At 40.9% G+C, this 27,293-nt stretch overlaps 2 protein-coding genes and 1 non-coding gene across 3 annotated transcripts in view; 1 reads left to right on the top strand and 2 right to left on the bottom strand.

The window, feature by feature from the left end:
* LOC120725207 (up-regulator of cell proliferation-like) overlaps positions 1 to 2,200 on the bottom strand; it is a 31,619-nt gene extending 29,419 nt beyond the window's left edge. Inside the window, exon 1 of the mRNA XM_040017965.1 lies at positions 1,919 to 2,200. The gene's annotated coding sequence lies outside the window, so the exon portion shown is untranslated. The remainder of the gene's footprint in view (positions 1 to 1,918) is intronic.
* Positions 2,201 to 14,226: 12,026 nt separating this feature from the next.
* On the top strand, positions 14,227 to 14,299 carry trnaa-agc. Its single transcript has one exon. It is a non-coding gene; the product is annotated as a tRNA-Ala (tRNA).
* A 2,166-nt stretch (positions 14,300 to 16,465) lies between these two features.
* Positions 16,466 to 26,192, bottom strand: LOC120725380 (up-regulator of cell proliferation-like). The gene is made up of 3 exons (XM_040018243.1): positions 25,815 to 26,192; positions 25,250 to 25,317; positions 16,466 to 22,208 (listed from the first exon to the last, which is right to left on the bottom strand). The coding sequence occupies exons 2-3, from the start codon at positions 25,275 to 25,277 to the stop codon at positions 17,551 to 17,553; spliced, it is 4,686 nt and encodes a 1,561-aa protein (XP_039874177.1). The 5' UTR covers positions 25,278 to 25,317; positions 25,815 to 26,192; the 3' UTR covers positions 16,466 to 17,550.
* Positions 26,193 to 27,293: the final 1,101 nt, after the last annotated feature.

Here is a 27,293-nt window from a genome sequence, read left to right as displayed (position 1 = left end):
TGTTACCTAGCGGCTACACAAGCCAGGAAGTACCAACAATTGGATTGGGTGTGTGGTAGTAACAGGTAAATGAAGTTTTTTTTTAAATTATATATATATATTGTGTTGCGGACGGCAATCACTTTCTGGCAGACAATCACTTTTTGGCACAACACCTGTCAGAGTGTCAGGTGAACTGAACTTCAGGTAAGAAGTTATGCCCTGCAGTCTATCTGGGTCAGATATAAACCAAGTTTAGGTGGAGTTTATTTTCATTGTGCTGACTTTTTACAGTCAGTTACAATAACTTGTACTGCGCACTAGCTAGCATGACGGAGTTTCTATACAGCTGGGTGGGTGCTATGATATTACTGATAGAGAACTTTATTTTATTCATAAGGTTAGTTAGTAGAGTTTCCAACCGTCCCGTACAAATGGAATCGTTCTGCATTCAGAGAAAATATTACGCGTTTTGTATTGAGCTGAAAATGAACGCAGTTTGTCCCGTACTTCAGCTAGAATGGAAAAAGACACAAAGCTGGAGTTATTCTGTGTCTTTACGCTGTCAGCTCCCTCTTCTTCTCTTAATCTCTCCCCCTCCCTCTCCTGTTGCTACTTCAATCATGAAACGATCAATGATCAGCTGATCGGCTCTCTTGTTTGTTTATCGTCCCACTTTGCGCCAGAAAGAAGAAACCAGCGGATGTCGCACTAAACAACAGCAGCACGTTTAAGCTTGATCAGCTGTTGTTAGAATTTATTTAATATTAATTTCTAGTATCAGCTGATGTTTGCTGGAGCCACAGCTGTAAAGCTGCTGCTCATGATGGTTTGTATCTGGTGAGAGGGAAACATGAAGATGAAACCAGGAGATGTCCTTACTGAATCATCAGAGCTGAGCAGGTGATGGAGAAACAGGGTTACCTTTTAGGTGACATGAATGAGTTGAAGGGAAGTTATGAACTGTTTCTGAGAGACAAATAACACCAGGATCCTTTTTTAGGTAGCTGACAGCTGGTAACTGTGCAGGGGCGGGTCTAGCAAAGTTTTGCCAGGGGGCCAGGTAGGGCATTAACAGGGAAAGGGGGGCACAAGGAAATACTTTCTTATTCTCATTTAAAATGTCTCACTGTTATTAAATATTTATCTGAAGCTTACAACCAAAGTTTTTATCTGACATAAAATGTATAGAAATCATACATATAACATCGACGTAGCTGGAATCCATAGATGTGCGTGTTCATGGAGCTTACATTGTCACCTGTTGGACATCACTACCTGACAAGTTTAACTGTCTTCAGAACATTGCAGAGGCCTTATTGACAGTATTTGGCTCTAATATCTGTGTGAGCAGATTTTCTCTCACATGAGTGTCCTCGGGTAGCCGTCTGAACACTGGACACTGGGAGACCTGTGTCTCTAATTGGGAGACCAGAGATCACATTAACATGTGTGTCTCTGTATTAACAGACATGCCATGTTGGCCCAGTTTATTTTTCTTATCATTGTTGTGAGGAGACCATAAATAGCATTTGCATTTTCTGTTGTACAGTTATGGAGTTCTTGTTATGGATAAAAAGTGTCTTTTTTTTTTGTTTCAAAATAGCTGATAACTATTCGCTGATAGCTGCCAACATCTGCAAACAAATATAATTCTATAAAGTGGTTCTATATAGTGTGTAACTGTTAATATAGAGCTTTATTAAATTTATTGCTAATGCAATCATATGGCACACTGACTTCTGAGGAAATTTTAAATGGCACTCGCCATCGGAAAGGTTGCCTACCCCTGTGTTAAGTCTAGATATTCGTAAACATCCGGTCTGTTTGCAAACTGACGGGACAGTGCTTCATCTGCAGTAAGATCCCAAAGAAACTATCTTTCAAAAGTGAAAACTGGTGACTTAATAATTATATGGGTTGCAGAGGAAACTACACTGAAGTTATTTTTGTGTTGTAAAAAGAAAATTGGCAATCTGCAGGAGTCGAAGCTTTCAGTTCACCTTCAAGATTTACCTGCCTCAACATTTATAACTGCATTCCAGTGTCCTGAAGAAAACAAACAGAAAAACAAAACCTGTTGTACTGGTTACACATACCCATGTTTCTGGCAGTTTCTCTGAAATGACATATATGTATGTTTTTTTTTTCTATGCTTTCTATGCAGGTATCTGTACTTTACTTAAGTATTTATTTTTCTGACTTTTACTCCCTACATTTTGAAACAAGTATGTGTACTTTCTAGTTTCTGTTACTTTCTACTATTTTCTTCTTCTTACAATTTAAAAGCAAGCTCAATACTTTTGGTTTAACAGATTAGTGGAAAGCTTTTACTTCACTGTGCACCTTCAAATGTCCTAAGCAGCCTAAGCAGAGAGGCCCAGACCTCCCTCTCCCCAGCCACCTCCTCCAGCTTGTCCGGGGGAACACCAAGGCATTCCCAGGCCAGCCGAGAGATATAATCTTTCCAGCGTGTCCTGGGTCTGCCCCGGGGCCTCCTCCCGGTGGGACATGCCCGGAACACCTCACCCAGGAGGCATCCTTGTCAGATGCCCGAACCACCTCAGCTGACTCCTTTCGATGTGGAGCAGCGGCTCTACTCTGAGCCCCTCCCGGATGGCCGAACTTCTCACTCTAAGGACACAACAACCGAGACTGTCCGAGCCGGGGGCTCGAACCGGCAACCTTCCGGTCATAAGACTAACTGCCAACTCTTTGAGCCACGATGGTTGTTGGAAGAGATAAAGACTGAGTTCCAGGATGTGTTTACAGGAGATGGATGTTTGCAAGGTGAATATGAGCTGGAAATCGACACAACAGTGCAGCCCGTCAAACTGCCAAAACGCAGAGTCCCGGTGTCGATGATGAAACCACTGAAAGAGGAACTGATGAGCCTTGAAGACAGACAAATAATAGCACCCGTGGAATGTAGTACTGATTGGATCAGTGGGATGGTGACAGTGCAGAAGCCAAATGGCAAACCCAGGATATGTATTGACCCGAGACCGCTCAACAAAGCTTTGAAGTGTAGTCATTTCCCATTACCAACAATAGATGACATCTTGCCAGATGTGTCAAAAGCGAAAGTTTTCACAGTTTGTGATGTGAAACATGGCTTTTGGCATGTGAAGCTTACAGAAGAGTCAAGCCATCTCACGACATTCGCAACATCGTTTGGTCGCTTTCGTTGGCTGAGAATGCCAATGGGGATCAGCCCAGCGCCAGAGGTCTTTCAGCGCAAACTGATGCAAGCGCTGGAGAACCTGCCAGGCACATACATCATTGCTGATCACATCCTGATCACTGGAAAAGGAGAGACAACTGAGTTAGCAGAAATGGATCATGACAGAAACCTGAGACTTTTCCTGGAACACTGCAGAGAGAGGAACATCAAATTGAATGTGGAAAAACTCAAGCTTAGAAGACAGGAAGTACCATACATCGGACATCTACTCACGGCAGAGGGGCTGAGAGCTGACCCAGAGAAGGTACGGGCCATCACAGAGATGCCAGCACCAACTGACATAAAAGGGGGGCAGAGACTAGTTGGAATGGTCAACTATTTATCAAAGTTCTACAAGCATCTGTCAGATGACTGTGAGCCTCTCAGACAACTGACGCACAGAGACAGCCTATGGGAGTGGACAGACGTGCAGGAAGATGCATTTAAAAGACTGAAAGGAAAACTAACACAAGTCCCAGTTTTGAAATATTACAGCCCTGAAGAAGAGCTGACACTGCAGTGTGATGCCAGCGAGACAGGACTGGGAGCAGCTCTGACTCCAAACCAGTGGCATTTGCAAGTCATGCACTGACGCTCACTGAAAGAAGTTATGCACAAATTGAAAAGGAATGTTTAGCTATTGTGTTTGGGATGGAGAAATTCCACCAATACACATATGGTCGTCTTGTGAGAGTGCAATCAGACCACAAGCCACTCGAGACCATTATGAAAAAGCCGCTGTTACATGCACCTAAAAGACTACAAAGGATGTTATTAAGGCTGCAAAAATATGATACAACCATAACATATGTTCCAGGCCGCGACATGCTACTCGCTGATACGCTGAGTAGGGCCTACCTGCAGGACAGCATCAAAAGCCAGACGGAGTTGGAGACAGAATGTGTCAACATGGTGGATTATGTACCTGTTTCAACAGAAAGCATGGACAGAATACGAGCAGGGACAAGAACCGACCACACACTACAAACGCTGATAAAAACAATGCAAAAGGGGTGGCCGGCCTGTAAGAAAGATGTACCTGTTGAAATAACCCATTTCCAATCTTTGCAGGATGAACTGAGCACACAGGATGGATTGGTCTTCAAGGGAGAGAGAGTGGTGATTCCAGAAGCACTCCAGGCAGATATAACACAGCGAATTCACTCAACACACATCGGCACAGAAGGGTGCCTCAGGAGAGCTAGAGACTGCGTCTACTGGCATGGTATGAACGACCACATCAAAAAGTACATCGCTACATGTGACACATGTCGGTCTGTGGATGTAAAACAACAGAAAGACTCCCCCTGGCTTCTGCTCCGCGGCTGCTGAGTGAGCCCTCATCTGGGACTCTCCTCAGCTCTTTCTGGGACAGTGGCGCGGCTGCCCCTCTGTTGGTCTTCCTTGGTCTCTTGTGTTCTGGGGGCCTCTGGATGTCTGGAGTTTTGATCTCCTCCATACCTGCTTCATGCCCTGGAGGACGGGGCTGTGGCCCCCCCACACCCTCTAGCAGATCATTACATGAAGGAACCTTTAAAAAAAACAAAAAAACAAGCGCGTCCATGCTCACAGGTGTACACACGGATGATCACACCCACAAACTACACCCTTTTTGGCTCCTACCTCAAAGCACACTGTGTTCTGTTGATCTTATGTGCTGCATAATAATGTTTAATATTTAGTATTTACTGTCATATTCCCATATATCATTGTGATGTTGTTTATTCTATTACTCTTGTTCTCTTCTGCTTGTTTTCTTTTTTCTTTCTCAGCAGGTGATCCAGGTGATTGATATATGCATTTTTATTTTATTTTATTTTTTTTCTGCTCATTCTGTTGGTTTTTGTTTTTTGCCCTTCTCCCCCGTCCCTCTTCTCAGCTGTTTCTCTTTCCCTCTTTCTTTCTCCCCTTCTTTCCCCCAGTCAAGTCTGTCCCGTATTCAGCAAGTGAAAATAAAATAAACAATAAAAGGTGAATCAAATGGACCATTACGGCAAGGCTGGGATGGTCAATTTGGTAAAGTAAATCCGTTGGGCATCTTTCTTTGCCTTTAGACAATAATTCTGATGGCAAAAGAGCCAAACGGGACAGGCAAAAAAAAACAAAAAAAAACAAAAAAAACAACAGAAAGAGACACTAAAACCACACGAGCCGACCACTAGACCATGGACCAAAGTTGGGACAGATTTATTCAACTTTGATGGCAGGGACTGATAGGTTTGTAGCTTGAACCCATCCGCTGGAACGTTGAAGACAATATAATTACACTGCAAAGCAAGACACAAGTAGGCAAAGTTCTTCATGTTTCTCGTGCACGGGAGAGAACCGGACAGGCGCCGTTCCTTCGCTTGACCCCAGTTGCTCTCGCCCGCTCTCCCGTACCACTGTTCTTTTATTGAGGTTACATGAATATGCATAGGTTCATTAACATATGACGTCTACATACACACAAAGAGTACCTTGCCTGTGTATGTGTGTGTGTGTGTGTGTGTGTGTGAGAGAGAGATCTGTGTGAGGTCAAGATGTGACCCTGTGAAGACTCCCCAAAGCTGGTGCCAGAAGTCTAGTGGGTCCATCTAAACAAAAGGCTCTTATACTTAAACAGATATACGTGTGTTTGCTATGCCATATATCAGCAAGAGAAGATACGACCTCTCCTAGGAGGTGTGTGATCTATGCCAGAACAATCTGTAGAGGAGTGAACGCACTCCCCTCTTTATGCTACACAGAGCTGTTACAGACATTCTTTCAATCTACAAATGATTATACACCTCTAAGCATATATGGTTAAATATTTCTAAGCATAAATGACAATCAACAATACAAAACCTAACAGGGACTACCTAATAACTGTTGATTATTACTCCAACTTTTGGGAGATAGATTATCTACCTGATACCAAGTCGAGTACTGTGATTAGGAAACTAAAGGCTCATTTCGCACGTCAGGGAATACCAAAGATTGTTTTTTCTGACAACGGGACCTAGTACAGCTAAACAGAGTTTGCCAACTTCAGCCAGAAATGGGAATTTCAACACCATACCTCATCGCCTGGCTATCCGCAGAGCAACGGCAAAGCGGAGTCTGCTGTTAAAACTGCCAAACGACTCATGAAAAAGGCGAAATTGGCTGGACAGGATCCATATTTGGCCTTATTGGACCACAGAATGTCAATAAGAAAATTGTACTTAGTAGTCAGTATAATCTTTTAATGATATAAGTTTGCATATGGTAGAATACTGCATGTAATCATTTGTGTTTAGAAGTATATAGTTGGTGGCATATTGAAAGACTGTCTCATCCTAGGAGGTCTGTAACATTCCAGGGTGTTCTGGCATTCACCCCCACATCCTAGGAGTATGGGAGAGGTCGTTTCTTGTCTTATTGTTTTACGGTAGGATTAACGTAGCTATATCTGTCTTAGTCTAAGTCAGTGGTTCTTAACCTTGTTGGAGGTACCGAACCCCACCAGTTTCATATGCGCATTCACTGAACCCCTCTTTATTGAAAAATAAAATAGGATTTTTTTCAAATTCAAGACATACATATGTTTTTTACTGGTGCACAAAATGAGCCGTGCATATCACGGCTGAGGCTCTGCCGAACCCCTGAGACCAACTCACCGAACCCCTAGGGTTCGATCAAACCCAGGTTAAGAACCACTGGTCTAAGTGCCTTTTGGTTTGATGAACTGCTGGACTTCGAGACCAGCAGGTGTAGGGAAGTCATTTATGGGGTCACACTCTGACCCCACACACACACACACACACGTACACCTCCACTTTCCAATGTAAGGAACAAACGCTCACTGAAGCATATAAATAAAGACCAGGGCAGTCCTCAGTGCGAGTCTCAGTTCTGGAGGCTGCCCTTGCTAGCAATGTTTCTCTTCTCTGAGTCTCTACTGAAGAAGTGTTTTAGAGTATATCTCTTAACACAGAAACACCCCAACACAAGGTTTGACTACCAGCCTTTTAAGCAGGAGGACGAGGACACTCCTCCCAATAGGAGACAGATTGTTGCAACCCAAAGTGACTGATAACTTTAAGTTTGCACTGATGAAAAACAGAGAGAGACAAAGTACTACAACAGGACGGCGAAGGACATGGACACATTAAACCCAGGGGACTTGGTGCGAGTCCAACCTTTTGAACCACACATCTTATGGACCAAGGCTAGAGTGTGTAACACTCTGGGAAACAGATCCTGTGATGTGGAGTTGGACAACGGCAGAGTCCTCAGAAGGAATCGTCGCCATCTGAGGCGAGCTGGGGAGGTCAAAAAAGACATGTCGGTACATCTCCAGCCTCAGTGACAGAACATTACTGTGCCGACACAGAACAAAGAGAACACACAAAACAGCACCACCAGGTCAGGACGGGTAGTACTACGACCTGGATATCTGCAGGACTATGTATGCAATTAAGGGGTAATCTGTGAGTTATATGTTGTGATTTGTTTACTGGTTAGAGAACAGAACAAAACATCTGTGATAATATTTTGAGTTATGGCTTTGTGATCTGTTTGGAAGAAGAAAAAAGAGGAAAAGAGACAAAAATGAAAAAAAAGAAGAATAAAAGTAATAATAAAGGAAAATGGAAAGAAAGCTAAAAAAGTAGATGAAAGGAAGAAATTTTTATTTTTGAAGAAAATGGTGTCCAACAAAGAAATGTCATATCCAAGTTTTGTTCCAGTTGCAAACTGAGTTCTCAACTTATGAATAGTTCATTGTCTTTGTAAAAGAAAAGGGATGTGGCAATGGGAATTGCATTTACCCATGTGTACCGCCGGGAGTCTTGAGAGTGTATCACCGGAAGGTGAGAAGTGAGACTCATGACTGTTTATTAAGAGTTTAATAAAAGTTTACCTCGGAGGAGGGAAAGTTCAACCGAGCATCTTGTGGAGTTTATAGAGAGAACAAGATGAAACAATGTCCAGATGAACAGAACCAAATTTTTAGGACAACATCAAGGTGCAAACAATTCACCCAAAAAAACTCCTCATTTGAAGCTAGCATTTTCCGAGATAAATGGGGTCAATGCAGTTCTTAAGCATGCATGCAAATGTTCATTAGTCAGCTGTGAGCAAGTTTTGTCCATTCATCTTTAAAGAGAATCGCCCATTTGGAGGATGCAGGTGTCCGTGCTGCTACCTCTTGCATGATAAGGCAAGGCAAGGCAAGGCAAGTTTATTTGTATAGCACAATTCAACAACAAGGTGATTCAAAGTGCTTTACAGAGACATTAGAAACAAGAACAAATAAAAAGCATTATTTAAAATTGATTAAAACAAGCAAATAAACTAACTAATTAACAAACAAACAAACAAACAAACAACAGTATATAAAATCAAAACAGATAAAATCAGAACAGTAGATAAAATCAGTAGTTAAATGTAAGTTTTGAAATTTAAGCTTAAAGTGTGGATTTGGTGCTTTATTCAAATGCAGCTGAGAACAGGTGAGTCTTCAACCTGGATTTAAATAAACTGAGTGTTTCAGCTGATCTGAGGCTTTCTGGGAGTTTGTTCCAGATATAAGGAGCATAAAAGCTGAATGCAGCTTCTCCGTGTCTGGTTCTGACTCTGGGGACTGATAAAAGACCGGATCCAGATGACCTGAGGGATCTGGATGGTTCATACTGGGTCAGGAGGTCATTGATGTATTTTGGTCCTAAACCATTCAGAGCTTTATAGGCCAGCATCAGAACTTTAAAGTCTATCCTCTGACGGACAGGCAGCCAGTGTAAGGACCTCAGAGCTGGACTGATGTGGTCCACTTTTTTGGTCTTAGTGAGGACTCGAGCAGCAGAGTTCTGAATGAGCTGTAGTTGTCTGACTGATTTTTTAGGTAGACCTGTAAAGATGCTGTTACAGTAATCAAGCCTACTAAAGATGAATGCATGGACTAGTTTTTCCAGGTCCTGTTGAGACATCAGATCTTTTATCCTTGATATATTCTTGAGGTGATAGTAAGCTGACTTTGTTATTGTCTTAATGTGTTTTTCTAAGTTTAGGTCTGCATCCATCACTACACCCAAATTTCTCGCCTGGTTTGTGGTTTTTAGATGTATAGATTGAAGTTCTCTGGTGACCTGTAATCGTTTTTCTTTGGCGCCAAAGACTATTACCTCAGTTTTGTTTTTGTTTAGCTGGAGAAAATTGTGGCACAACCAGTCATTGATTTCCTCAATGCATTTACCAAGAGCCTGTACAGGGCCTCGGTCTCCTGGTGACATTGTGATATATATTTGTGTGTCATCTGCATAGCTGTGATAGTTTATTTTGTTGTTGTTTATAATCTGTGCCAGTGGGAGCATGTAGATGTTAAACAGAAGGGGTCCCAAGATGGAACCTTGGGGAACTCCACATGTGATACTTGTCTGCTCAGATGTGAAGTTACCTATTGATACAAAGTATTTCCTGTTTTCTAAGTATGTTTTGAACCAGTTTAGTACAGTTCCTGAAAGACCTGTCCAGTTCTCCAGTCGTTTGAGTAATATGTTGTGGTCAACTGTATCAAATGCTGCACTGAGATCCAGTAAAACTAGGACTGACATTTTTCCACTGTCTGTATTCAGACATATGTCATTAAACACTTTGGTCAGAGCGGTTTCAGTGCTGTGGTTCTGTCTAAAACCTGACTGGAAGGCATCGTAGCAATTATTCTGTTTTAAGAAGTAATTGAGCTGTTGAGAAACTGCTTTTTCAATGATCTTACTTAAAAACGGGAGATTTGAGATCGGCCTGTAGTTGTTCATTTGTGTCTTGTCAAGATTGTCCTTTTTCAGTATAGGTTTGATTACAGCAGTTTTTAGTGATTCTGGAAACACACCTGATAATAAAGAAAAGTTGACGATCTGTAACAGGTCTGACTCTAAAGTCTTTGAGACCTTTTTGAAAAAACTTGTTGGCAGGACATCTAAACAGCAGGAGGAGGAGTTCAGTTGACCTAAGATGTCCTCCAGGTCTTTGCTGTTAATCGGGTGAAACTGTTTCATGGTGTTTAAACAGTTTTTTGGTGGACACAGTACATATCCTGGATCTGCTGTTGATGTACCAATTGCTTGTCTAATTTTTTGGATTTTTTCAGTGAAGAATTTGGCAAAGTCATTGCAGGCCATGGTCGAATGAAGTTCAGCTGCCACTGACACAGGAGGGTTTGTTAGCCTGTCAACTGTAGAAAATAAGACCCGAGCATTATGGCTGTTTTTAGTGATGATGTCAGAGAAGTAGGACCTCCTTGCATTCCTCAGTTGTAAATTATAATTGTGAAGTTTCTCTTTATAAATGCCATAATGAACCTGGAGGTTTGTTTTTCTCCATCTGCGCTCAGCTTTCCTACACTCTCTTTTTTCATTTTTCACCAGTGTGGAGTTTCTCCATGGAGACTTTTTCCTTCCAGAGATAACCTTCACCTTAATGGGAGCAATAGTGTCCATTACATTTAACATGTTAGTATTGAAGCTATTGACGAGCTCATTGACTGACCCTCTGGGCAGGTCAGGTGTTAATGGGAAGACCTGGTTAAAAATTGCACTACTGTGTTCAGTTATACACCGTTTTGTGATCACTGTTGTTGATATATTTGTGTGGGCTGAGATTTTACTTTCAAAGAAAACACAGTAATGATCAGACAGGCCCACATCAGACACAGTAACCTTTGAAATGCTCAGGCCTTTGGAGATCAGTAGGTCAAGAGTGTGTCCTCTATTATGTGTGGCCTCTGTTACATGCTGAGTCAGCCCAAAGTTGCCCAGAGTGTTACTCAGGTCTTTAGTCCCTTTGTCCTGAGGGTTGTCCACATGAATGTTAAAATCCCCAGCAATAATTACACAGTCAAAATCAACACAGATCACAGACAGCAGTTCACTGAGGTCATTAAAAAAGTCTGTGCAGTATTTGGGAGGCCTGTAAACATTAAGAAACACAACTTTGGATGGGGCCTTCAGCTGTAAAGCCACATATTCAAAAGACTGAAAACTTCCAGGAGATAGCTGCTTACATTGAAATGATTCATTAAATAAGACAGCAACCCCTCCTCCTCTCCTGCTCGCCCTGACCTCACTGATAAAACTGTAGTTAGGAGGGGTCGTCTCGATGAGAGCAGCTCCACTGTTACTTTGGTCCAACCAAGTTTCAGTTAAAAACATAAAATCAAGGCTGTGCTCAGTGATTAAATCATTAATTAAAAATGTTTTCCCAGCTAGAGATCTAATGTTTAATAAAGCCAACTTAAGTGTTTTAGAGGTATTACTTGTCCCCTCGTGTTTGGGAGCAGTCTGTGGCACACAAGGTATGTTTACTATGTTTAAAGATCTTTTAGAGTGCAGCTCTCTGTGTTTTGACCAGGCCACATGTCTCCTGTCACCTAAAAGTACAGAAATTTTAAAACCTTCTAGTAAACAGGGTCCCAGCTTCTCCTGGGAAAAGTCGTCACTGCCATAATCCTCACAGCCCGGACCCTTCACACATCACGCAGCAGACTGCGGAGACAGGGCATGAAGAGGAACTAAGGGGGGCGAGGCTGGGCAATGTGACTTCGATTGCTCTGTTGAGGGTGGGGCTCGATGGCGAACCTTTGGCCGCTCTGGTGGGGGGTTTATGGGGGACAAAAAGGGATTGGGACGGGGGGTAGATCTGAGCCCAGCATTGACCCGCTCCATCATCTCCTCAGTGAATTTCAGGTGTGGGGAGGAGGGAGAAAGGGAGGGGGAGGAGGGTGATGGCCTGTCAGGGGTTTGGGGGACTGGGGAAGGTCGTGGTCCCTTGTCCTGGTCGTTGGTGTTGTTGAGAGAGTTGGAGGCAAATAGGGACCCCTCTTCTTGCCTTAGATGTCTCTCCTTTCTGAGGCTCTTCCTCAGATACCATGGGTGTCTCTCCTTTCTGAGGCTCTTCCCGGGTGGGGGCAAATGGAGCTCCTCCTCAAGGTTTCTGCTGGGCTTTGTCTGTTCTTGGAGTACTGTTTGTTCCTCTTTATGAGATAACTCCTCGTTTATCTCAGCCTTGGCACCAAGCACGGATGGATGACGTATGGAATAAAACAAGTTGGAGGTGAACAGTTTCACCCCTGACTTGTTAAAATTAAATCCATTTGCTTTGAACAGATGCCTGCGTTCCCAAAAAATATTAAAGTTGTCGATAAAGTGCACTGAGTGGTCAGCACATGCTGATATAAGCCATTTATTCAGTGTAAACAACCTGCTGAATCTCTCGTCTCCTCCTCTGACCGGCGGTACAGGTCCACTGATGAATACAGCTGCATTCAGAGAGTTTACAGTATTTAATAATCCAGTAAAGTCCCGTTTCAGAACCTCCGACTGTTGTTTGGACACATCGTTTGACCCTGTATGCAGAACAATGTTTGTCACAGTTGGATATTCATCTGCAATTTGAAGAATTCTCTCCTTCAGGTTGTTGACCATATCGTTAGGAAAGCAGAGGACTTTAGTGTTCTTACCGCACATCCTTTGTACATCCTTTACGGCAGAGTCACCCACAATCAGAGTTTCAGGCCTAGCCTTTAGCATTCCCTGTGGCCTTTCACTTTTCAACAGATTTTCAGACCTTATTTCGCTGCTTTTAGATGGATGGTTGTCCGATATAGATCCAGGGTCCTTTGATAGTGGAGCAAATCTGTTCTGCAGTTTCACATTCAGTTGTTTTGGAGGTTTGTTGTTAACCTTCCTATTCACGGTTGTCCAGTCCTGTTTCCTCCCGTATACAGGGGTAGAAGAGCTTCTCTGTCTCGTAGGAAGTGAAGGCCAGTCGGTTTCAGAGATTTCAGCTCGCTGTGCCCTGCCTGTGATACGTGATAAGGGATAAGGGAGCACTGTACCATTTGAGTTAATCCCCCTCTGTTTTTGGCTATAGTGATGTCACAATACAATGAATGTCTGCAAATGAAACAGCATTGAGACACACTAGTTATTATTTGACAGACTACTCCTTGTCTCTCCTTAGTGTTGAGAGACTAGGAGTAGTCTGACAAATAATGAAGTCCCCCTGCTTCAAGTAAAACATTTAATTGAGGCAGCAGCCTAAACAAGCTGCAGTTAATTAAGTGCTTGTTTTTCATGCCAGAGGAGCAAGCATAAACGGTCTAACACTTGCTGAACTGCAGCTACTTTTAAACACTGCACTGACAAAATTGTCTTCATGAAAAGCTTTTTAATGACATTTATTTTCTGGTAGGGGTAGTTGGTCACAATGGGAGCTGTTCAATGTGCAAAGAGAAAGGTTTTTGTGTTAGTACTTAAAGGCAGCTTTTTCCCCATAACCCATCATTTCAAACAAGCTTTGGAGGATGCGGGCATTGATCCCACTACCTGTCGCATGTGAAGTGAGCGCTCTACCATTTGAGCTAATCCCCCTCTGCTTGCAAGTGACACATGTCCCATGATCTGTGGTGTTTCAGAGCTGCACATATGCAGTCCAGAGTACAGACACACCAGGGCTTTGCTTATGAACCTAGAACTGGGAACTAGAATGCTACTCACGCTGACAACTGACTGTGACCGTGTAGTGCTAGAAGGAGGAACTATCCCAGTATAATTTCCAGAAGCAAAGCTCACATGTGTCCGTTCTCTGCACTGCGCATCTGCAGCTCTACAACGCCACAGCATGTGTGATCAGTTAAAGGTCACTAAAGTACACTTGTCTTAGAGTACTGCACCTCTAGTTATTAAGTTAAACATGTAAACAGGGTGACCCAAGGTCTCACAATGGTTTGATCCCAAACCTCTGCTGATAATGACCCATGCCTTTTTTTCAGTAAATGGTAAAAGTTACTACACTCCTCCCTCTTCTCATTTGCTGTGGTTGATGCTGTGGGATATGATTTATTTTTGGTCCTGCGTCAATACACAGTCCGAAAATATCTGTTCGATTGACCAGATTAATTTTACTTTCATCTCTGAAATACGCTATATGTATTTGCTGGTGATTCGCTTCAAAGTCCAACCTTTCTTACACATTTTAAGACTATTGCTCGCTGTCTGATGACGTCACTCGGCGGAGTCTCATGTGGGGGATTAGCTCAAATGGTAGAGCGCTCGCTTAGCATGCGAGAGGTAGCGGGATCGATGCCCGCATCCTCCAAAGAATATTGTTTTAGGCATCGTCACAAAAACATATATGTTTGCACAGTGAAATCCCTCTCACCACTTACTCGGACGGTTCAGTTTAACCCTCTGGGTTTGTTCAGAATCACTACCCTTTCAGCTTGTTCGTGGCCAAAATTGTCCACCAACATATTAGGTCCGTAATTTTTATTATTTTTTACATTTTTATTATTTTTAAACCCCTTGTTTACGTTTACAAAATGCTATAAAATTAATATATCTTTAAAAAAATCCACTTTCATTGACTTGATTTTAATTCAAATTCAGAACTTTAACCCTTAAATACCAGATAGATCACATAATCCTAGGAACTCATAAATGGAAAAAATCATAAAATTGTATTTGTATTTGCTGATGATTCAGTTTCACAGTCCAACCTTTCTCACACATTTTAAAACTATTTATCGGTGTCTGGTGACGTCACTCACTGACTGATTCAAGCGGCTTGTAATATTATTGGCCACCAGATGCCACCAAAGACGATGGTGTTAAAAAGTAATGAACCTTTGAGTAATGAACCCTTTTCTATACAAGCTTCAGTGTTTCAGAAAACTTAATTTGGCCAACACTAGTAACCTCATACACATAAAACTTAGAGTGTATTCAAAGTAAATAAAGTTTATTTATTTATTATACAGACTTTAAAGATAAACATTTTCTGTTGATATAAAACTCTAATGTTAGAGCACTTGCTTCACATGCACAGGCATTTAAAAAGAAAAAACGTTGGCAGACAGTAAATCTAGTTTAGGGTAAGTCTTTCTTTAACAGTGACTATTTTACTCCTCCATTGTTTTAGGGTGATAAATGAAAAAATATAGAGAGCCCATCCTTTAGCTCTGTATAAGCACAGTGCTGAGTCTAGACACATGGGGACATTGCATGTGGACCTTTAGAAAAAATGCATCTCAACTGTTCTGATACTCCTGACGCATTCGGGATCCCTACAGGTTTTCGAGAAGGCAGCTGTCCTTCTCTCCTGGATCGGCTGGAGCTTTCTTTAGGTGCCTTCCCAGCTTTGACAAAAGTCCAGCTGAGACAACCACATTTACTCAGGGCCTTCTTCATGTGATGTTCTTCTGCTTCTCTGGGCGCTGTGTCTGTGGGGATGGTGTTCGCTCTCGGTTGTAGCGTCCTGATGAGAACCAGTTTATGCTCCACTGGATGATGAGAGTCAAACCTTAAATACTGATCCGTATGCATAGATTTACGGTACACATCAGCTTTTAGATGTCCCCCATTACTGATGGAAATGTCACAATCTAAGAAGGCTAACCTGCCACTTCAGACAGTCTGTCACCCTCTTCCTGTAGCCACTTCCTGAGTCTCGTTTCAGGGGCTCATAAGTATTTTCGTCACTGAGCAGTGACAAAATGTTCTCATGATAGTCTTGCTGGTTTAGCGAAACTATGCACCTACCTTTGTCTGCCTGAATGATGATAATGTTGTTGTCATTACTAAGTGATGTGAGTGCCTTCCTGTCCTCCATGCTGATGTTGGATGCTGGGGGGTTTGCCTTGCTGAGACAGGCTGAAACTTTCGCCCGTAGTTGCTCTGCTTCCACATCTGCAATGTTGTTGTTTCAAATTGCTGTTTCTGTGACTGTGATGAGTTCCACTAGTGGGATTTGTTTTGGCGTCACATCAAAATTCAAACCTTTAGCAAGGATGTTTTTCTCTGTTTGGGTGAGCTGTCTGTCAGACAAATTCTTCACCTACTTGTCCACATACTCGGCATCCTTCTCTCTTCTGGCCGCTGAGGACACTCTTTGTATTTTGCTGTGGTTTCTGACGTACAATAAGTAATTCAAACTTCCTTTGTTGATGGTTTTTAGACTTCCCGTGCTGTGGTAGACAAGCCTTCTCGGTAATTTCAAACACCTTTTTAAGAGTATTCTCATCTAGAAGCATTGAAAGTGTCTGTCAGATCCACTCCTCTTCAGATTTTAAACATGTCGACGGTCAAATTTGTTTGCCTCACCCGTTCATTAAGCAACTTTTAGCAGACTTTTAGGAGTAATCCTGTTTTGTCGGCATCTGAGGCTGAATCTCAGGTGGTTCCTGTAATCAGCCCATTGATGATGGCTAAAGATTACGTTGATGTTTTCTGTGAAGGATATATTCCTGAGTGTCGTGACAGACTAATGAAAGCCCAGTAACAGAAAGGTCTGGGCTTTCCTTGACATCAATGGAAGTGGAATGTGCTATGGCTATGTTTTTAAAAAAGAGAATTTAAAGCAAGAATATTGACTTAAAAAAAATTCATTATGAAGACATATTTATTTTAAAACTTTTTCAAATGTTGTGTACATACAGTATATCATGATTACTAGTTGTCATGCAAATTGTTGTGCTATAGATCTGTGAACTTTAAAATGTTTAACAAAAAAGCCTATTTGAAATCATTACAAGTCTAACAGAAAAAAATGGTTACCCTCAGATGCTAGGTTTTTTCTCCTCTTGGTTTGTTTATAGAAAAAGAAAAATTAGTAAAAGGTCAGTTTCATTGACACATAAATTATTTATAAATGCATATAACATGAAAGTACCTATACCTATAGGTGTAAGTACTAAAATGTGTATATGAAAAATAAAAACGTAAAGATATTTAAGTCATAAGTAGCATTAGCATTGTTGTCTTTATTATCATGCTTAGCTGTGTTGCAATATGAATCACTGATGAAATAAATTCTTTAAAAAGTAAAATATTTAGAAAAAGTCTGAAATTACATGATCAGCTGTCTCCCCTCAAAAAACAGAAATTCATGATATAATTTTGAAGCAAGTATTTTAAAGTTAAATTACTTTTTCATATTAAAATATTTCATTTTGGGAAAACAGAGGAAAAGAAAAATATAAATGATCATGTTGCAAAATAATGTTGTTACATATTCTTTGTAGTGAATATGAAACATCTACAATAATGAATAAAAAACAGGAAAACTTCAGAAAATTGAAAAGTCTGAAAAGCAAATAAATAAAAAAAACTCGTAACAATGTTCTCTAAAAAGAGGTAAAACTAACTATTTGTAGTTTATATCAAGGACACAATACAAAATAAAATATTAAAGCTTGACATCTTTCAGCCAAGTAAATCATTTACTATTTGTATTGATTCATTTTTATTTGGACTGATCTTTGTAATGATGATGTCCTGTATCCTAAGTGTGCCTCAGTGTTTATTTTAACATTGTTTTCTTCAATGATATTTGTTAGGATTGTACTTAATTCACTTCATGTTGAATGCTTCTGTTAAGCCTTTCAGTGCTTGTTCCTTTGTGATGCTTCTCCAGGCCTGTGGAACATCAGCTGGCTTGGCGTCATAATTTTCAGCAAACTGTTCATTGTGTTTCACTAAAACATACTTCCAATAGTCCGATGCTTCTACAGAAGGATCTGCTGGAATGTGCCACTTTGGATAATACGTTTTGTAGTCTTTGTAAGGATGCCATTCCTGCTTAGTGAGTGCGTTACAAAATTTACTTCCACTGTACACATCAGTTGTACATAATGTTTCGACCAGCTTCTCTGTGTCAAGGTTTCTATATCTGCCGAGACCTTGTGGCCGATGTACAGTTGCATGATGCTCAGCGTGTTCATTCCCTCCAGCCTCACAGGGCACTTTACAAAATGGACACTGTTGTCCACAACCAAACACCCGCTTAAAAAGCTCGTCATGTGGTCTGATTGGAAGCTTTTCCAAATCTGCAGCAATATCTTTGGATTTTGAGAATTCCTGCTGAAGTTCTGCTTTTAAGTCTTCTATTGAGGTCTTGAGACTTTTGATAAATGGATTGCATGTGCTTTGGATTTGAAACAGGATGGCTTTTTCATCCTCCTCTGATAATAAGATGTCCTTAATTAGATATTTGTGCATGCTGTTGATGAACTCTGTGATGCTTTCCTTGTTATCTTCAAGGTGAGTGCCATCCTTTGCTTTTGATGCCTTATTTAACGCTTCTGTGATTTTTGTAAATATGACCTGCAGGATCTTGTTTTTCAGTTTGCATAAAGTTTCATCCTCTGACATTTTTTGCTTCACGTGCTCATAAATCCAGTTCTTAACATACATTTCATAGTTACTGATGTACCTCACAAAACTATTAAAGTCTTCTTTTTGAAGTAATTCTCTCTGAATGTTGTACTGGAAATAAGAGCGGGAACTGTACTCTGTTGAATGACAGCTGGTCACAATCTCATCTACAATATCTACTCCCAGTGATCTGTTGACATAGTCTTCCACTGCAGGTTTGATGCAAACTCTGGCAAAATCTTTTGCTTTTCGTTGGCAGTGATCTCTGTCTTTGTACAAATCGAGAAAGTCTGACAAGTACTGATTCTTGAGCTTCTCCAGCTGATTTTGAGGATTGTTTTTGTACAAGAACTTTTTGTGCATTTCCAGGAACTGCCTTGTGGCAAAGCTACAAATGTGAAGTTTCAGGTCAATCTCAAACTGTATGTTTGTTTTGTGGTGTTTGTAACTGTGTTCAAGGAAACTATCGATTTTCTCCAGAAGATCCCTCATGAAAGACTCATGGTAATCTCCATTTGTCTTTACTGTATCAAGTAAAAACTGTGTCCAAGATTCAATTGCACTGTCTGCAGAGCTCTGACAATCACGTAGGAACCAGTTTTTGACCATTTTGAACCAGGAATCTAAATGGACATTTTTAACTTTAAATGGCTGCTTTCCATATTCTTTTAAGTCAACCTGTAAATCCTTGTTGACTTTCCGGTTTAAGAAATTTTTTTTCAGTTGCATCAGGACTGATCCTGCGATATCTCGGTGTTCCAGACCACACACATTTATTGTTGCGTCTGTCCACATCTTTTCAAACACATCTATCAGCTGTTCATCTGACAGAGATTTATTTGTGTAGTTACCCAAGAGCTGCATGACCTGCTCTTCAATCACATCTCTGTATTTTCTCTGTATATCTTGAGCCTTCTTTTTGCTGATCTTTAGTTGAAGGGCACAATCAAGTTTAATGCAGACAGACTGTTGAATTTCTTTGGCAAGGCCAATAATACTGTTAGAGAAATCGTTCTTGTATTTCTCTATCAAATTTACATCTCTGTCTTTCCTTTTATAATACTGAATTAGTTTCTCCATCATTAGCTTTTGTTGGTCTGTTATTTTGTCAGACAGTTGAGATTTTTTGGAATGAACCACTTTTTCCCAAGTGTTAACTTCTGATTCATTGTCAGTATTTAAGATTTCTAACTCTGCTTCTGTCTGCCAGCAGAAAATGTGTTTTCTGAACTCCCACTCCCATTGACTAAACTCTTTGCAAAGGTTGTCATAAGCATGAGCCACAAGAGTGTTTCTGAAACTAAAGATAAAGTTTTCATATTTGACTGCTCTCCACAGACTTTTCATCCATTCGAGAAAATCTGGGATCTGTGTGGCTTTTCTATCTCTGTCATCTTTCATTATTTCCAAAAGAGTTTTCTTGAAATCTGCTACAGCTTCACTGTAACCTGTGTTCACTGGTGCCATTGGTGGGGTTCCATGCCAGAGTCCAGGGATGTTCCAGTGGTTTTTTTCAATGTCATAGTCCAGCACATCAGTGAATGCATTAATAGAAGGTTGCTTTTCCATTTCAGCTGCAATTTTGGTCATTTTATTTAGCTGGTCCAAGAGATGTTTCCTCTCCGTCATGCACTTGGAATGAGCTGAAACACCAGCAACATTTTGGTGTACAAAATGACAAACTGGCTTTTTACCAATTTGCCTCATCCTCAAAAATGCATGCACTGTGATTTGTAGGATATCTTTCATTTCAGTTGCATTCTCCATTGCAATGTTGATAATGGTTACATCACTTAGACCAATGACAAAGGTTGCCAGCTGGTTGTCGTGCTCATAACTTTCTTCTAGTTGTGCCATGTCAGGAGATTTCAGACCTTCTGTATCAATAAGAACTATGAAGTCATACTTAAGCTCGGTTTTTAAATCTTCACCAACTTTGAGGAAGACCATATAAGCCCCTCTTGTGCATCGGCCACTGCTGACAGGAAACTGCACACCAAACATGGTGTTGAGGAGTGTTGATTTCCCTGTACTTTGAACACCCAACACAGACACTACCAACAGTCTGCTCTTCTCTCCAACCTTCCTATGAAGCTCCATCAGCACATCTGCCACCCATCTCTCTGGAATATTGGAAGCATCTCCATCCAAGAGTTCTAAAGGATATCCATCAAGCAGCATTTTAGCTACAACACTTGGCAGAGCAACTATTTCATCAACAGTTTTTTGTGAGTGCAAAGAAAACTCATAGATCAGCCCCATCTCTCTCATGTAATGCTCTATTCCTAAAGAGCTCTCCAGCAAAGCTTGATCCAGCTCTGCAATGAGTTTGGACTCTTTCTTCCTGCACTCTTCTTTAAATTTCTTCCTCAATGCGGAGAGTTTTTCCCGTGATTTTGTATCAAGCTTCAGTTTCATCCATTTTAGGAAATAGTTTTGTTTTTCCTTGTTGTTCGTAGATAGGTTAGCAATAAAAGTTCTCATTGCTTTGGACAATTTGTAGGTACTTTGCATCTTCTTAATTTGCTTCACTTCTTGCTGGAGCTGACATTTGTACTCTTCCAGTCCTGAGTCACCAAAATCATCTTTTAATCTACACTGTTCCTTTTCCAGCTGTGACAACCTCTTCCAGTTATCTCCCTGCAGAGGAAGTTGTTGCTTCTTGTAGTCGGATATATTGCGGACTCCAATGCCCCTCATAATCTCTTCAGCTGCCTTTTCTTGGTTTTCACTCCTGCATTCATCCACAGACAAACCAAGTTCAACAGCTGTGTCAAACATGTTGATAATTTTCATTGTGGTTACATTTGAGGTCTTAATAGTTGCACAAATATTTTTTGAAAACTCGACAACATTCATGTTTGAGCGTTTAATTTTGATGCTGGATTTTGGTAAATCTAATTTTTCTTGTGTTGCCTTCACAGACAATATGTCTTCTTTTGCATTCCTGTCTTTGACATCAACTACCAAGAACAGTTTTGTTTTCACATTTGGTAGAGAAAGCAAAATCTTCTGCTCATTTTCTTCAACTTTGTCCAGGAACACAAAGACAGCAGTTGATACTTGGTAAAGAAAATTGAATTGTGTGAACGACTCACAAATGTCTCCTCGCAAATTAGCGAAGGTAGCTGGCTCTGGAAAAATGTCAAGATTTTCTCTTCCACTGGGCAGGTACCAACAAACCTCAACCAGTCCATTGGCAATTTTCTTTTCAAGTGCTCCTCCTTCCATTTCTCTGTGAATGAAGTAATTGTGATTCTGTTGACCCCGGCTGAGAATCATATTTAAAAGCTGTGACTTGGATAGGCTGCAGTTTTTCAGCCTCACAAATGAATAGAGTGGTATATCTGCTTGAACAATGTTGTCTTCAACAAAGTGTTTTGATTGAGATAACTCATGTGGACTCCACTCTTTGACAATGTCTCTCAGAGCCCAAAGCATCAGGTTACACTGACTATTATTGCTATGAGGCATCAACAGTGGGACAGAAAACTGGCACATTGACATCTTGAGGGTCATTTGCTGTTGCAAGAAGCTGTCAGCACATTTGAAAAGTGCTACTATGATGTCAGCTCGGTTAAAACTATCGTCAGTGTCATCTGTGGGGCAAAAGTCAAGGTCATATTGATCATTAAACTGATCCTTCTCATGGTTATTATTCGGTACCTGTGTACAGTCCCTGCACTCTGCATTGATTTTAAACAATCTTCTAAAGAAGCACCATGGTATATCTTCCACTGACTGAACAGGATGATCATATGTGTTGCTTTTGTTGATTTCTAATAGAAGTTGCAGAGTCAGCTTGTTGGGATAAAATTTTTCCAGTCCAAGTTTGGTGATAAAGTTTAACAGGCCTAAAGAAGACAAACAGAGAAGTTGAAATTAAAGACAACAATTATAAAAAGAACTTCTCTAAAATCTGTAACTGTGCTTTATATGTTTGTTATTTAACTATAGATATAATTCAGTTTTTTATTTTTTTCTGGGTGAATGAAATATTTCAAACATAAATAGAATATACAGGAAAGACAGGATGCAATCGATGTACCATTTCAGTGGATACTTATATAACTAGATCGCCTATTATTTGTCTTTAAACACCTTGTAATGTGTTCTATTGCATCAGAGTTTTTCTTAAAAAAAAGGGGGGGGGGGGGGGGGTTAAATCAATAATAAGAGACAGTTCTAAGTCTGTGTGGCCTCTTGTGGCAAACACTGAAGAGCTGGAGAATGAGTGACAAATTTCTTTTTTAAATTGAAATACCCCCGTAGATATGAGAAAATACTAACAAGCATTTTGTATCTTGAATGTAACGAACATTATCATTAGCTTCAGCTGTTTGCCCAGAGACTAGAATTATGTAGAAACTATATCGGTGAAATGTCTGTGAAGGTTCTCAGTCATCCAGGTCATCGTAGTCAAAGGAGCTTGCAAAGAAAAGCGTCTGGACTTCTTTAAGTTGCTTGAAGATGTTTCACCTTTCATCCGAGAAGCTTCTTCAGTTCTAAAGTCAAATGATGGAGAGTCCCAGATTTAAACCTAGTGAGAGTTTCCCCCCAAAGAGGGACAAAAGGACCTCCATGGGCTCCCCCGTGTCATCTATCTTAGCCAACCTTTACATGGAGGAAGTGGAAAGAAAGGCTCTTGGCTCTTTCAAAGGAAGAGTACCCAGCCACTGGTACAGATATGTAGACGACACCTGGGTCAAAATCAAGACACACATAGTGGAATCCTTCACTGCGCACATTAACGCCGTGGATAAAAACATCAAGTTCACCAGGGAAGACACAAAGGACAACTGTTTGCCTTTCCTGGACTGCGCTGTGCACATTGAAGAGAATGGAAACCTCAACATCGAAGTTTACCGGAAGCCCACACACACGGACCAGTACCTCCTCTTTGACTCCCATCACCCTCTGGAACACAAACTTGGAGTGATTAGGACCCTACACCACCGGGCAGAACATGTTCCCTCTAAGCCTGAAGGGAAAAAGAAGGAACACACACATGTAAAGGAAGCACTCAAAACGTGCGGCTATCCTAATTGGGCGTTTATAAAGTCAGCAAAGAGGCACAGAAAAGAAGATCAGACACCAGCGAGGGAGGATAAGAAGGACAGACGCAACAACATTGTCATCCCCTATGTAGCCGGTGCATCAGAAAAACTCAGGAGAGTTTTCTCCAAGCATGACATCCCGGTGGATTTCAGACCCAGCAACACACTCAGACAAAAACTGGTTCACCCGAAAGACAAAACTCCAAAACACAGACTTAACAATGTGGTGTATGCTGTACAGTGCAGCGAGGAATGCTCAGACCTCTACATTGGAAAGACCAAACAGCCACTTCACAAGCGCATGGCACAACACAGAAGAGCCACCTCCACAGGACAAGACTCAGCAGTCCATCTGCATCTTAAGGATAAAGGACACTCTTTCGAGGATGCCAATGTTCACATTTTGGACAGAGAGGACAGATGGTTTGAAAGAGGAGTGAAAGAAGCCATCTATGTCCACTGTGAGCGACCATCTTTGAACAGAGGCGGGGGTTTACGACACCAACTCTCTGCCAACTACAATCCAGTTTTGAGTTCCCTTCCCAGATGCCTTAACGCCCACTCACATCCTGGGCCATCTGACCTCAGGAATTCGCATGATAAGGTTTGGCCAGGTTTCACAATGAACACACCCGAAACTCTGGCTGATTGGGACCCACACCCAGTTTCCAGTTTCACACCTTGGCTCAGGCGATTAGAGGATCATCAGGGGGTCCTTTTATTAGGTATATATATATATATATATATATATATATATATAGTACTATTCTTAGTTAGCGTATTGTCTGTCTTGTTAATGTTGGTTTATGTTGGTTTATAATGGAGCACTGTAACAAAAAAATAATTTCCCCCAGGGATCAATAAAGTATTCTGATTCTTTTGTCCCTCTGTGGGGGGTCACTCCCACTGGGTTTAAATCTGGGACTCTCCACCATTTGACCTTAGAACTGAAGAAGCTTCTCGGATGAGAGGTGAAACGTCTTCAAGCAATTTAAAGAAGTCCAGACGCTTTTCTTTGCAAGCTCCTTTGACTATATCGGTGAAACACAGTCAGAAATTATGAAATCTTTAGGACTAATAAATCGTCTCTGTCAGTGCACCCCAGGCAGCTGTGGCTACAATATAGCTTGCCATCACCAGTGTGTGAATGTGTGTGTGAATGGGTGAATGACTTTGGGGTCCCTAAGGACCCCAAAGTAACGCGCTTTGGGGTCCTTAGGGACTAAATAAAGCACTATACAAATGCAGGCCATTTACCATTTAATAATCAATAACTGGTGTTTGGTTACTGTTGCTTGTAGCATAACTTAAACTCAACTGGCTTTTTTGTTAAAATTGCCCAGGTGACACAACTTTGGAAATAGTGATAATACTGCATGACAGTTGTGTCAAGTAGAAACTAATTCTGGGGCAGACTGTGGTGTGTAGCTCTTTTATATTAGACAACCACTGTTTTGTTGCCACCTTAGATGACCAAAATGACCAAAAGCAATTACTAAATTTCTGAATTTACATTAATTAATTTATAGGATTTAATATTTTGTTTATTGTTGTTTCCCTTTCCGTTTAAGCAACTATTTTAGCAGGTCCCCTTTGACTTTAAAACATTAAACTGGCCCTGGAAGCTTTTCTTTTACCAAAAGTAAATTGATTGTTGATGATACTAAGAAAATTATTACATTTAATCCTTTGAACAGTTTAAATTATTCTCATGGTGGCAAACACTAACTACTATGATAAAACTGTAGATGAATAATAAATACATGCAAATATAAAATCTAATACCTTTTAAATCAGAAATGTTGACAATAACAGCATTAATGTGTATGGCTGTGTACCTGGAGTCTTGTCTTCTGTGTCCATCATTCATGAATCTAATTGTTCCTCTGTGCTCTTCTCTATAAACCTAAAGACAAAATAATATTTACTTAATATAGAGCTATGAAAAATAATACTTTGACATTAATGAGTCAAATAGACAAAAAATGCATACTTCACTGAGTTAACCCATATGGAAAAGAAATAGAACAAACTTATAAAAGACTTGCATAAGATGTGGCCTACTTCATATAGTGAATCATATAAGGCTTATATGATTTACTCATGAAACAGGCCACTTTCTCATAACTTTCATATATTGTTTTAGAATTTTTCAAAGGATCTCATATCTGTTTTCACTCTTGTATGCTATTCATACAAGTTTCACACAAGACAGATACAAACTTTATAAGATTTTTATATATCTTTTCCATATGGTAATACAAGAACCATGATTTTCCCTTCTGTATATTCTTTTTCATCCTGGTCATAGGGTATCTAGAGTTGTTAAGTCTTTTTGATGATGTTGATCAAGGACACATTTGTGCAAAAAGAAAATTGTTAGAAAATGAAGTTTAGACTTACCTCTCATAGGTTACATGAAACTGTGGTATCTTTTGTCACGGTGGATGACAAGAGTGAACTCAGGCGCTGAGCTCTTGAATATAAAGAGTGCGTCTATTATAAGTGGTGTCCTCCTCCCAGTGCTCAAAAGGTGCGTGATAGTATTCTTTTCTCCTCCCAGACGCTTCTCCCGTGCTCGAAATCCCGCTCCTGGAATTACCCCTCCATATCTGTTCCTTATAAGATAAGATAAGAGATAAGATAAAACTTCATTAATCCCTTGGGTGTGTTCCTCTGGGAAATTCGGTTTCCAAATAGCACAGCACCGACAGAAGTTACAGGATGTGAGCAGAATACCATATATACGCATATATAAATGCAGAGACATACAGTGGGGCAAAAAAGTATTTAGTCAGCCACCGATTGTGCAAGTTCCCCCACCTAAAATGATGACAGAGGTCAGTAATTTGCACCAGAGGTACACTTCAACTGTGAGAGACAGAATGTGAAAAAAAAAAAATCCATGAATCCACATGGTAGGATTTGTAAAGAATTTATTCGTAAATCAGGGTGGAAAATAAGTATTTGGTCAATAACAAAAATACAACTCAATACTTTGTAACATAACCTTTGTTGGCAATAACAGAGGTCAAACGTTTACTATAGGTCTTTACCAGGTTTGCACACACAGTAGCTGGTATTTTGGCCCATTCCTCCATGCAGATCTTCTCGAGAGCAGTGATGTTTTGGGGCTGTCGCCGAACAACACGGACTTTCAACTCCCGCCACAGATTTTCTATGGGGTTGAGGTCTGGAGACTGGCTAGGCCACTCCAGGACTTTCAAATGCTTCTTACGGAGCCACTCCTTTGTTGCCCGGGCGGTGTGTTTTGGATCATTGTCATGTTGGAAGACCCAGCCTCATTTCATCTTCAAAGTTCTCACTGATGGAAGGAGGTTTTGGCTCAAAATCTCACGATACATGGCCCCATTCATTCTGTCCTTAACACGGATCAGTCGTCCTGTCCCCTTGGCAGAAAAACAGCCCCATAGCATGATGTTTCCACCCCCATGCTTCACAGTAGGTATGGTGTTCTTGGGATGCAACTCAGTATTCTTCTTCCTCCAAACACGACGAGTTGAGTTTATACCAAAAAGTTCTACTTTGGTTTCATCTGACCACATGACATTCTCCCAATCCTCTGCTGTATCATCCATGTGCTCTCTGGCAAACTTCAGACGGGCCTGGACATGCACTGGCTTCAGCAGCGGAACACGTCTGGCACTGCGGGATTTGATTCCCTGCCGTTGTAGTGTGTTACTGATGGTGACCTTTGTTACTTTGGTCCCAGCTCTCTGCAGGTCATTCACCAGGTCCCCCCGTGTGGTTCTGGGATCTTTGCTCACCGTTCTCATGATCATTTTGACCCCACGGGATGAGATCTTGCGTGGAGCCCCAGATCGTGGGAGATTATCAGTGGTCTTGTATGTCTTCCATTTT

This window comes from Simochromis diagramma, unplaced genomic scaffold, assembly GCF_900408965.1.
Source record: "Simochromis diagramma unplaced genomic scaffold, fSimDia1.1 OVJJ01000802.1, whole genome shotgun sequence".
NCBI classification, from domain to species: domain Eukaryota; kingdom Metazoa; phylum Chordata; class Actinopteri; order Cichliformes; family Cichlidae; genus Simochromis; species Simochromis diagramma.
The sequence above is the reverse complement of the archived record's forward strand: the minus strand, read 5'-3'. Positions and strand labels throughout refer to the sequence as shown.

Coding starts and splice junctions, on each gene's coding strand:
- LOC120725380 (XM_040018243.1), bottom strand. CDS start 25,277: ATGATGGACACAGAAGACAAGACTCCAG. Junction 22,209..25,249: donor CACAGAAGACAAGACTCCAG/GTACACAGCCAT, acceptor TGTCTTCTTTAG/GCCTGTTAAACTTTATCACC.